Consider the following 13076-nt stretch of genomic DNA (forward strand, 5'->3'; position numbering starts at 1 on the left):
TCTCTCTCTCTGTCACACACACAATATTCAACCCCCCTTCCCTCTTCAACACACTCAAAGCTACAAAACAATAAATTCAAATACTAGAGTTTTATCTTTTAATACACGAGTGTGGTTATGTGTATGGTTTATCTCTATTAATATCTATTTATTTGTTTTTTTATTTAATATTTAAAAATTAAATTTGTACACAAGGGCGTTGGGATGAAAAAAAAGTTTAGGAAAAAATAATTTATTTATTTTAGCCCATGTTTATATTCAATATTTTCAAGAAAAAATAAAGCTTTGCTGTCATTAATTAAGTGAATGCATTTAAATATAAAACTAATAATATTATTTATACTAGCTCCCTTTGTTGTCCCAAATATAAACAGTATAAACCAATACGTCAGTCCTTGACTACTGTGAACATGTAGGAAACAGATGAGTAGAATACACGTGTTTAAAAACAAATAACAAATTTACCATGTAGTTAGTACTAAACTTAAACTAGGTGTTATTTTGGTATTTATGGGTTGTAGAAAATACACGTTTGTTTTCTATATCTCCTTTGATTTTACATATAAGCTACCAATTTAAACAATGAATTAAATAAATATAAAATACAGATTATCATGTGAAACAACAGCCTAGAAGTCACGTCTGTAACGATAGCACAACATAGCGCATCTTAAACGGTTTACGGTTTAAACGTTTAAATGTCTTGAAAACATTTCAGTAACTTTTCCTCAAACTTACAGGACTAGAAAAACTTGCAGTAGTTATAAAAAAATGAATTTAATTTCGCGTGTTTTAGGCCACACGTGCACCATCACACCATTAATCTGCGTCTAATATAGAAACAAACAGCCTGGACTCAGCATGGGATGCGTAATGACGCACGCATTAAGTTCCAGTCACATTACGAGTGTAATGGTGTTGGTTTGTTTTCATTTACGCTGACAGACGCTTAAGTCGCAGGGATCAGCAGCAGCAGCAGCAGCAACATCAGCTGTATGGATGTGGCCCTCAACCTTATGACCCCGCGTCCAGAAATATAACACTGGAGACGAGGCTACAAGAGCGGCGGCCTTACTGAAAAATGACTCACCCTTATATATATATATAAAAAAAAGAAATCCTTGTAATGTCTTATTAGGTGTTTTTGCTGTGTGGTTAATACTCAGGATGTGATTACACACAATCAATAAATGGAAACACAAACCTCCACCAATTTGTAAAACCCCGTTTCCCCTTCGGATCGTTTCAACTGCTCCAGAGCAGTGTCTCCTGGTCATCTGTTGTTTTATTGAGGGGCCTTGCACTTGTGACCTCAGTGTTTTCCCGACTGATGATGTTGCTGCGTGTTGGTTTTAGCTGCACTGCAGCTGCAGTGTTAAAAATGGAGAGGATTACTGTTCATCACATCACATTTGGCAAAACTATTATCTGCTCTTATTTTTTACTTCTTTACTACAATTCCCATTAATTATTTATCTTTGAAGCCATTTAACTAAACACGAGCACTGAGGGAGTAATTAGATCCTTCAAAGATTATTTTCTATTGTTTTCAGCTTATTGTTTTTTATTCAATAATAAAAAAGACGTTATATTTAATTTGGGAAAAAAATAATATTGAGTACTATTTTAAAATTAAATGTAATGATATTATATTAATATTAAAATTAATATTGATGTATTTTTACTAAGTCATTTCTATTTCAATAGTAGAAGATGGACACTAAATATTAAAACTCTCAATTAAAAATAATAGATTATTAATTACGAGAATTACGCGCAGGATTATCATTAGCAGCATGGCAGAGAAATGTTATTTTTGTGCAGCTATTTAAAATGTTGACCCGATCAATTTAGAGTGTTGTTTATTTTACTTTTTGTTTAACTTGACTTTTTTGTGCTATTAATTTATGTCAACAGTGTGATGGATCACAGCATGACATTTTTCCTTTACTCTTTCGCACATGCAGTCATTTTTCTAACGCAGTGATGTGTGTGAGAGTGTTTGACAGTGCACTACATTTAACGCCAATGCACCCATTGTGTTATTTCCATTTATTTACGTATTTACACGCTACATTGTATTTAATAGAGGTGACACTTGGAAAATAGAACGGGAGGTGGAATAAAATGTTACCTTTGATAATCCACTGATGTTACGGCAGATACAAACAGGCTCTTATCGACTTTATTTTTTACAGCAACAAATAGCCTGGTGCAGGTGATGTTCACCGGACGGCTCATGTCCAGCAGCACAATGACAACAGAAACTGCCGGCAGCATGTTATGGCAACGGTGCAGTTTATTGCACACAAAGTTATGAGGTTAGACGAAATGCAGAACGTGGTCTGATCGGTATGATGGTGCGAAGAAAAGAAATGATGTGTATCTCTATTTCGTTTATTTGTTTAATTTACGGCTCGAAATCTACTTTTAACGGTTTTGCGGAGGCGCGCGGACAAATGTGTCTGTGCGCACCAGAGCATTGGGTGAAGAGCATATGATGAAGTTAAAATGTGTACTTGCCTTCTGTGCGCCCGGTTTTATCCAGGTTCAAAGCTGCTGCTCTCCTGCGAACCTCCGCCACCTCTGCCTCTGCTGCTGCAGCTTCTTCTTCTTTTTATGTGCCGCTGTCCACTTTCTCCCCTTTTCTCTCGCCGCTTTCCAGCTTTCTATTAGAGCCTCTCTATTGCCTTCTCCCATTCGCTGCCCCTCTCACTCTCCTCTCCTCTCTTCTCCTGCGGAGCCTTTTTCCCAATCTGAGGAGTTAAATCTTAATGATACACTTAGAGGGAGAGGGAGAGAGAGGAAAAATCTTTGTCCGATTTAATCTTATTGGTTTCACCTTTTCAGAGAGCCGGAGACATGGCCGGGGAGTTTTTAGTGGAGTGTCCGAGACATGGGACGGGGGAGAAAGCTCTCATGTTGAATGCTTAAAAAAGAAGCCATCCCTCCAGTGTGTTTGCAAAAGGGGGCTTCTGCATGTTTGCGCCCCATTGTATCTACTAATATCTCTTTGTGGTCAAAGATTTGCATTCAGACACTTTGAATAAGAATTCTTAACAATAACCTCACGCATTAGGAACGCTTATTCTTTTTGCAGCATGTGAAAATATAGCAATATAGCAGCGTTATTCACGATTACGATTATATCTCTGTGCTCCATCTTTATTAGGTGCAGTAAAATCCGCACTTTACTTTTGATACTTTGCTGTGTTGTTGACACGTTAAGTATATTTGTTGACACACTTTTTTCTTCTCTTTCTCTCTCTGTTTCCTACGGCCATAACAATGAAATATCTTTTTTCTATAATCACTAATGTCCACAAATATATGTGCGTTAAAATCATCTTTTTATTCTTTTTTTTTTTTCTATATCAACTCCTCAGTCTTAAAATTGTATCTTTGATGACTAAGGCATGCGATAATATTAAGTTGTAATTGTGCAACGTACGCTAGATGGCAGCGCGATCCAAATATTTTTCAGTCTGAGAGGTGGCGAGGCTGCAGAAACCCTCATACAAAAAGCCGGAATCCCCATGCAAATTCCCCGCAACTTGATTTGGAATTACTGTCATTATTAAGACATAATGTGACACCAGCTCAGTGATTGTGGAAACGCAGCATCCTGGTAATTATTAAATGTTGCTTATTGCTGCAACTATTTATAGAGATTTCCGACCGCTGTCACACCGCATCCCGTTCATACAACATGCTTTTTCGTGCATCAGCCTTTGAATTGACATCTCCTGCCTTTATAAGCGCCTTTAAACTAAAATGTAAGTTTTAATCGGCGACACTGTTGCCGATTACAGACGCGGATTTACCGCAATGCGCACGGAAAAGACAAAGCAACATGTAAAACCTTAGAAATCCGCTTCAAACCAAACATGACACTAGTTATTTCTGTAAGATAACAGACCGCAAACAAACCATATTGAAACTTTGGGCAGGAATTCTGTGCCAGAGTCCTTATTTCGCCGCTGCGCACAGCTTTTTGGGTTTATTTGCCGTTCGTAAAACCTTTGTGCCCCCCACCTCCTCTCTGTTGCCTTTACCCCGCGTTTTTTGCCATTCTATCCAGGGTTTCTTCCTCTTTTTGGCGACAATAGACGACCCATACTAATCAGGTTTCAAAGTAAATAGCAGCGCGGGGCGAGCTCAATGTAAATTGTGCCTGTCAGAGACCCCCAACCCCTCCAGTGGTTGGATGGCAACACTACAAAAAATATCAATCTGTTCAGTACCTAGTCTGGAAATCTTGGTTTTAAACAAAATATGAGACTAAAATCCCGATCCATGTGTTGGAGATTGTTCCTACTTGTTCCCAGTGCCAGACCAGACTCATCACGTTGCGTGTTTGTCATTTTTATAAGATCGAGCCATTGTCTTTTCCACCGCTTATAAACGCTATCGTTTGCTGAAACGTATCTTTAAACTATTAACATTTCAGCTGTAAAACAAGTGGAATTGTTCACATCCATTCGTACTGACTTTTAAGGAAACAGTTGTGTTTCAGGATTTGAACACGAGACTGAATGACTTGTCAGGATGGACATTTTTTGCAGTGAATGAACGGAGGGAGTCTAACCAATAGAAAGGCAGAGAGGGCTTGGCTATAACCTTAGCCTCCCATTTTTTTCTCTCTCTCTCCCTCTCTTTCGTTCTCTCTCTCTCCCCCTCTCCTCTCCTCCTCCCCTATGCAGGGCTCTGGCCAGTCAGTCGCCTTTGATTATCAGTCTCCAGCAGCCCCTCTCTTGGCTCCTTGACATGAGCACCATATAAGGCGCAGCGATCTCCATAGAAACGTGTCAGTTTCAATAGTAGTGTCAAAGTTCACTATATACAGACATTCGCGCAGATCCCCCGTTTCGGGAACATTGCTCTGCTGGTCCTCCCGTTTAAGCGCATTCAATTTTTGAGTCTCTCCTTCTTCTTCTTGCATATTCTATTAGTTGTTGGTGTTTTTTTCCTTTTCTTCCTTTTTTCATCTTTTTTCCTCTTCGTATCTCCATTCCTCCTGCCGGAGAGAGGTGAAACTATACATGGGCACTTCATTTGCCGACGCGCTTAGCTTTCGCTGCCGGGCGAGATGATGAGGTTTATTTAAGAATATAGATGTAAAAATCCAGCTCTTCAGTCTGTCCTCTCCTCCTGTGCGGCGAAGACGGGAGCGTAAAGGAGCAAGGGGAAGAAAAGAGAAAGGAATTTATCTCCGCAGCACTTTGGATCGCGTGTCTTTCCAGCAAAAAGGTCTCCTTTTTTGACTCGCTCCTGCGTCCATGTGAAGCGCTCCTGTTTTTTCCTTTGTGGCTATTTTATACCAAGCTGCAATTTGTTACGACTGGACTCGGGTTTTCCTACAAGATTAGGGATTCCTGAATGGCTGACTGCAATTTACCTTGGAACTGGCCTCCCGATACTTGCATATCCTGATCGAGTGCCTCTTCAATCGCCCTCCTGTTATTTTGAATGCATTGATCGCGCTCTACTCTACTGCTTCATACCCCCATATGAGATTGCGTGCTCTGATTTGACTTTGCACTGCCCCGTCTTTTGAGATCTATATTATTTTTTTCTTCTCCTCAACGCTCCAGTAACACCGGCGACCATTTCGCTTTATAGCACTTTCCGTGGCCGAGATATGGCAATGGTAGTTAGCGTTTGGCGAGATCCGCAGGAAGACGTGGCCGGAGGACCTCCGAGCGGTCCCAACCCAGCAGCGCAGCCGGCGAGGGAGCAGCAGCAGGCGGCGTCGGCAGCGCCGCACACTCCGCAGACCCCCAGCCAGCCGGGACCCCCGTCCACACCGGGGGCCGCTGGGGACAAGGGGAGTCAAAATTCTGGACAGAGTCAGCAGCATATTGAATGTGTGGTTTGCGGAGACAAATCGAGCGGCAAACACTATGGCCAGTTTACCTGCGAGGGATGCAAAAGTTTCTTCAAGAGGAGTGTACGGAGGAACTTAACATACTCATGTCGTGCCAATAGGAACTGTCCCATTGACCAGCACCACCGAAATCAGTGCCAATACTGCCGGCTGAAGAAGTGTTTAAAAGTGGGGATGCGCCGGGAAGGTGAATATATATATATATATATATATACATATATATGTAAATACACATTAATTTACACACACTAAAGTCCACTCGTGATTTTACGCATCCACATCAGCAGCCACCGTAGTAGTAGACGGAAAAAGGGCTGCCATGTTGCATTAAGGTCACAGTCTATATGACTGGGAACACACTGCAGTCTCCATCCATGATTTTCAGGGATGTTTGCATGAATGCTTAAGTCTCATTTTTCTCCTCCCCTCTCCGTGCATACACATGAGAGAGAGAAGGGTAAAAGGCCAGAGAGCAGCCACAGTATCTGTGCTTTTCAATGCTGGTCGCCTGAACAAAGCGGTCGTTTTGACGCAGCTGACCTTTTCATTTAATTTTTCTTATTTATAGAATTAAATTATTGTCCAAGCATCACCATTGTCAAAAAGCACTAGGTACAAATGTGCTGTTCCACGCACATATATGTTTTAAGGGGAAAAGAGGGTTCGTGTTTGAGTGTGTGTTTGTGAGTGTGTTTATGTGTGTGTCGGTGTACAGTGTTCAAAGCTACTAAGCTCTTTTAGAAGTATATGCTGATTGTTCGTGTAGTATAGTGCTGTTGTTTTGGTGGGTTTTTTTTGTTTGTTTTTTGTGTGTGTGTGGATGTGTGTGTGTAAATGTTAGTAAGAACACACTCCAGACCCTGGTCTCTGGCTTCTGGTCTCTATGCTGACTACACTGCTCAGAGGCTAAAGTTGTTCCTGGCTAATTGTTTTGCCTGCTGTATTACAGGCCGGGTAACTTCCCTCTCCATGATGGTTGTTTTAATTCGAATTAATTGTGAATTTAATATTCCCAAAAAATTTTGCAATCATCCCTCTGCTCAACCCTGTCATCTACATGCACACTGAGAGTCTGCGTCTGACACACACTTGCCGACATTAATATTTAATTTTGATATTAAACAATGGCTGAAATCCCTTAACTTTCACACTACCTTTTTATGTGGATAAAATGTACAATTGTGGCTGCAATTAACGATAATTATAAACTCGGTTTGGCATATGTCCGAGCACAGAAAATAATTATTAAGTTAAACAGATATTTCCAAAAAATATAAAAATAAGTAACACTAAATGAACTCAAATTTGCTGCTGCGTGTAATGCGACGATACGCCCTAAACTATTGATGGTAATAAAATAATATTAAACAATTGACAACTTGTAGAAAATGTAAGTGTTAAGTGTGTAAAAGTGATTGTATTTTCAGTTTTCCACATGTAACCTGTCTGTCTAAATACAAATGCAAGGAGTGTGAAGGTTAAGGGACACAGCACATATGTTCTGGTGATAAATGTATTATGATCGATGGACCAAGACTATCTTTCAAACCTCATACACTGTAGTCAATATGTTTTAAAGTGTGTGTTGAATTATTTTAGATTTCAATGCATGCTGGGTTTTTTTTGGGTTTTTTGTTTTGTTTTGTTTTTTTCCTCATTTATGGGACACAGTCGAGCTCTAGCTTTCTGGACGTGTTGTTACTCTTGAACAATGTTTATCAGTCCTGGATGCACATTTCCTCTTTTTCTCTTTCTTTTTGTCAGCGGCGAATGCCTCCAACTCAACCCAACCCAGGCCAGTACGCGCTGACGAACGGGGACCCACTGAACGGCCATTGCTATCTGTCCGGATACATCTCGTTATTGCTGAGGGCCGAGCCCTACCCGACCTCCCGGTACGGGAGCCAGTGCATGCAGCCCAACAATATCATGGGCATCGAGAACATCTGCGAGCTGGCAGCTCGTTTGCTCTTCAGCGCCGTGGAGTGGGCGAGAAACATCCCTTTCTTCCCCGACCTGCAGATCACCGACCAGGTGTCCCTTCTCAGGCTGACGTGGAGCGAGTTGTTTGTGCTTAACGCGGCCCAGTGCTCCATGCCTCTGCATGTGGCCCCTCTGCTCGCCGCAGCTGGCCTCCACGCCTCCCCGATGTCCGCGGACCGCGTCGTGGCTTTCATGGATCACATCCGGATCTTCCAGGAACAAGTGGAGAAGCTTAAGACGCTGCACGTCGACTCTGCAGAGTACAGCTGCCTCAAGGCCATCGTGCTGTTTACATCAGGTGGGTGTCCACAACATTGCCACACTGCGGGGAGACAGGGTCAGTATAAGTCAAACTCAGGGGCCACTTCCACCCGTGGCGCCTGTTGTGGCACCGTGGATATGGCTGTCAAACCATAGGGCTGGTCACAAATTTGACTTTACGAGAAGTGTGTGTTGCCGATAGAAGAGCTATTTTGTCAACAGCTTACTACATATCCACTTACATGCATTCCCATGTCAGTTGTAGCCGCATCAGACGTGTAAACAAACCCAGATTGAATGAGCGCGTCTACGTTTTCATCCTTAGCACTCGCTCAAGTGCCCCTCAAAACAGGACAAAAGTGACAGTATTGTATAAATTATTAAATTAAATTAAATTATTTTTAAACACGCCATCCACACCGACACGTCCGTAACTTTTTGGAACAGGTGTCAAACAATTGTGCGTAAAGATGGAATAGTCCATCAATGAGTGATATATGGCAGCTGATGCTTTTATGGCTGTTGCTGCTGCTGCTTGCTTTTATCCTTGTTTTGTGTGCACAAACACATGTCTTGGGGGTGGGCAGGAAATAATCCTCAGCAGACTGCAGATCAAAACGCTGATGAAAGTTGATTCATAATGTCTGTGCAGCGTTTCTGCACGACTCTCACAGCCACGCCGCATGTACACCAGTCTAACTTGACCCATTAATTTCCTTATTTTCTGAGGATAGTTTATCCCGAGGAGTCGTCAGCAGTCATTTTCAACAGTAACCCACATTGTTGATAGCTTAATTGATGGCTGACTGGGGCAAAGTCCCAAAAGTCCCCTTGCCCTCTGTGCGTAATTTAGATTCTATTTTGCAGTAGGGTTGTGTACACTTACACGTGTCATTAGGACTGTGGGGTCAAAGGAGTTCGGTAATGATGGAAAAGGAAAAGTTTGTCTTTATGCACGGGCCCAAAAACTTTTCTCCCGAACTTGCGTCAGAGTTTTTACACCATTATCTCATATTTGGCTCGATACAGAATTCCCCAAAGTGGTTCAACAAAATATATAATTCAACTAGATTCTCTAAAAATATTAAGATTTAATTGTAATTTTCAATTTTTTGGATTTATAATTGAAAAAATCCCCTTAACATCCTAGAGTGTATGTTAACTTTTCACTTCACTTTTAATTTGAGCAGCTGTCACACTTATCCATCTAATATGTTTTACAATTATTTAGTTATTAAAATCATAATTTACTTAACATCACATTAGTCACACCTGAATGCACACTACCACTTATAGAGTTTGTGAATAATACATACATATATATGTATATATATATATATTTATAAAATAGTATACAGTGTGTATAGGTTAATAATAAATTATTATTTATTTTATTTGAATTATTGAAACCCTTTAGTTCTCATTGAACCCGTAACAGGAATGAAGATTCTTCTTCACCCACCAAACCAACTTTAATTTTTCCTTTTTGGCGAAAACGACGTCACCACAAAGGTTCCCTACAGTTCTAGGATTTTCTGATTTTATATTTTTAGTTTCAGGAGCCATAATAGTTGGTTTCAGCCTTGTGGTTTGGCATCTGTTGGTTAATTTGACACACCAAAATGTCGGATAAACCCAGGGGTAAATATGAGTTTAAAAGCAAATAAATGCGTTCTTTACCTCGTGCTGTACTTAGGTAATGTGACGAAGTCCGATAACTTCACTATTAGTCTGACCGTCCTGTCAAATTTCTTTATGTACTGACAATCCTGGAAAATCTCCTATTGCACGGTGTTTTGGGTAATTCACCCTAGATTACCCAGCGTAACTCCATACGCACATTAAAGTTAACTCCGTATTTTCTAACACATCATTGAGTTAGGTTGACGGACAACAGCTAGTGTTGCCGACAAGAAGTCACGTGGGACCTTGTCCAGGCCGTTTTGATCTGTTAATGCTGTAAAAACACGGAACAGGTCAGTATTTTCTGCATAAATAATGTTGGCCACAGTTCTGTATCAGTGTCTCGTATGAACTCCATATTCACATGTGTACAGTGTGCGCTGCAGAGACACAGCCACAGAAATAGTCCTTTGCAAATCTGGAAACTATCTGTTCCCATGTCCCAGTGTGTGTTGAGGTTATGGGGTGCAGCTTTGCAGCCAGGCCCTGGGAAGAACTATTGGGTGTCTTTGACCATCTTTCTCTTGACATACACACACGCACGCACACGCACGCACACACACACACACCGCTTTAAAGTGCATACACATATAAAATACTAAATTTTATCACTCGTGCCATGTATTCGAATTGGTAATACATTTCCAAATCAAATGTGTCCTAACAGTATTGATTTCCGTAGATGTAAAAAAAATGGGAGGGGGCCACTCGTCTTTAATCCACAAGGATTTGAATATTCGTGCGGCACTAACCGGACCGCAGCCGAGGTCACAGTAAATCACCCCGAGATCGCAGCGTTGCCCTCGGGTTCACAAGGTTATTGAGTCTGGTCATGGTGAGTTATGGCAGCGAAAAATCACGAATAGGGTTAAAAGCATCCGTGCGACGTTCAATGTCGTATAATGCTTGAAATCTGAAGCAGCCTTCCTTGTTTGGTCTCAACAGAAGCACAACACTCAGTGGTAGACTGTCTTAAGGACAGGCTGCAGACTCCATGTGGGACCATAGAGCTTTTACGCCGGTGGTTACGCTGCTTGCATTTACAGCACTTTATAAGCAGTAGGACACAGATGCTTGGGTTGAGTGTAAAAAACAGACCCAAACGTCGTAATGCACTTACCAACTGTTTTTTATGTATTTGTCTATACTGCACATGCACGTCCGCATGTAATCTAACAGCGAGCACCGAAACGCGCGAGTCACACACACACAGAGACAGAGAGACAGAGATCGAGCCTCATTTACCGATACTTTACGTCGCTTCTTCTCAGTGACTATTGACTTCACACACCTCCACTCACAGATGTGATTGGTACCAGCGGTGTGTCCTATAGGCTACGTCAGAAAACAGGCCAAATCTGGTCTATGGAGAGAAGAGCAGCGAAATGACTTTACAGCGTACAGCAGAGTAATTAGGTCACATTACAACCAGTGTAATTTCAGATTCATCTGTGCCGTTTGTGTTGCCTTACACACCAATCCCCCAGAGTCCAGGCATGAAGAGCAGAGGGCCTGTAGGCCTACAACCTACTACCTTCCCAGCACTTCCCACCCAGTTTTCCATTACATTTAGCGCCATATTCTTGTTGACAGTTGCGGGAGCATACGGAGATATAGCCCTTTCACTGCAAGCCCCCCACCCCACCCCCCACTTCTCCAGGCCACCCACTCATTCTCCATGACGTTCCCAGTGGCTCAGTGTGATGTAACATGTTTGGCCAGTGTGTTTGTCCATTCCACCTTGTCAATAACACGTAAAGGCTGATGTTGAATGATAACCGGGGAGAGAGCGAGCTTTTGTCGGATGTAAATTGGCAATGGCAAAGTGTGCACTTTATCCAGAGTGGAGCCCACATGAGGCTAAAATTGTCGCCATGTGTGTATGTTTTTTCGCGTGTATCGGTGTGTTCACATCAGGCAAATACTGATGTAAAGGAAATAATTGATTTTTAATTATTCCACGTCACTTTAAACCCTAGTGCGTCCTTGTAGATCTGACCATTTAAGAGGCTCGTTGGTTTTAAAAGTTTTTTTTTTTATCATGCGCATTTGGGCAACTTTGTGTTTGTTTAGCTTCACTTGGTTCATTATTGATTAATAACATGATATATAATGCATTTAGGCGCTGCTCTACAGCAGGCTGTTCCTTTTGGCTGATGGAGTCGTATACCCGGCTAACCACAGTGTTCTCTGGTGTTGGTGTTCTCCTCAGATGCTTGTGGCCTCTCGGATGCTGCTCACATCGAGAGCCTACAGGAGAAATCCCAGTGCGCTCTGGAGGAGTACGTGAGGAGCCAGTACCCGAACCAGCCCAGCCGCTTTGGGAAGCTCCTTCTGCGTCTGCCCTCTCTGCGCACCGTCTCCTCATCGGTAATTGAGCAGCTGTTCTTCGTCCGCTTGGTAGGTAAAACTCCTATTGAAACCCTCATCAGGGATATGCTATTATCCGGGAGCAGCTTCAACTGGCCTTACATGTCCATCCAATGATCCCTAATATGAAAGTGGAAAAAAAAAGAGAGTGAGAGAGGAAAAAAGGACCAAAATTCAGCACCCCCTCACCCCGTCCTCCTCTTCCTCCTCCTACTCCTACAAGAAGACTATATATAGGACCTTTTCTGAACAAACTTGGAAGACATTACTTTTTTCTGTCTTCTGTGACTGTGATGGAATACATAATGTACAGAAAAATATTGGAACTGGACTTTACACCTGTGTAAATCCGCCCCGTCATCTTCAAGAACAGTACTCTTCATTTTGTAAAATACTAGTCTTTATTTTCCTTTTTTTTTTTGTAAAAAATACAAATAAAATGAAAAACATCATATGCGCATTAAGAAAAAAAAAAAGAATCAAGACTTAGCGGGAAAATAATGTTTCCAAGCAATTATAAGAATTGTCCTGTGTCTATGTACCTCTCTGTTTTGTATTTTTTCTGGTTCTAAACCAGGGTTTCTGTGATTCTATACTAATAATTTTTTGATATAACCTTTTGCTTCTTATAATGAGTGCGATATATGTTGTCGAAGCTATGTTCTCCAAGAATTAAAATTGAAGTGAGGAATTAAAAACAGAAAAATAAAGAAATTTAGACAAATAAGAAACAGTCTAATCGCTATGACAATATAACCACTGATGGTTGAACTTTTTTTGCCCTAATTGAAACGATGGACCTGCAGCAGCAGCAGCAAAACTGACCTCCAGGACATTTTTACTGAGAGGACGTCTGGGGCGCCTTTGTTCCCCCTCCCCCCCCCCCCCCCCC

General features: G+C 41.6%; 1 protein-coding gene and 1 long non-coding RNA gene across 3 annotated transcripts in view; one reads left to right on the forward strand and one right to left on the reverse strand.

The window, feature by feature from the left end:
- Window positions 1–1367, reverse strand: part of LOC103398214 (uncharacterized) — an 11571-nt gene extending 10204 nt beyond the window's left edge. For both annotated transcript variants that reach the window (XR_003048910.1, XR_523483.3), the window contains exon 1: window positions 1205–1367. This is a non-coding gene — a long non-coding RNA (uncharacterized LOC103398214). The remainder of the gene's footprint in view (window positions 1–1204) is intronic.
- A 3472-nt stretch (window positions 1368–4839) lies between these two features.
- Window positions 4840–12911, forward strand: nr2f1a (nuclear receptor subfamily 2, group F, member 1a). Its single transcript, XM_008336744.3, has 4 exons — window positions 4840–6074; window positions 6337–6344; window positions 7652–8168; window positions 12027–12911. Exons 1-4 carry the CDS (start codon window positions 5642–5644, stop codon window positions 12299–12301), a joined length of 1233 nt encoding a protein of 410 aa, XP_008334966.1. The 5' UTR covers window positions 4840–5641; the 3' UTR covers window positions 12302–12911.
- Window positions 12912–13076: the final 165 nt, after the last annotated feature.

The sequence above is a fragment of the Cynoglossus semilaevis genome, chromosome Z (genome assembly GCF_000523025.1).
Source record: "Cynoglossus semilaevis isolate Cse_v1.0 chromosome Z, Cse_v1.0, whole genome shotgun sequence".
Classification (NCBI taxonomy): domain Eukaryota; kingdom Metazoa; phylum Chordata; class Actinopteri; order Pleuronectiformes; family Cynoglossidae; genus Cynoglossus; species Cynoglossus semilaevis.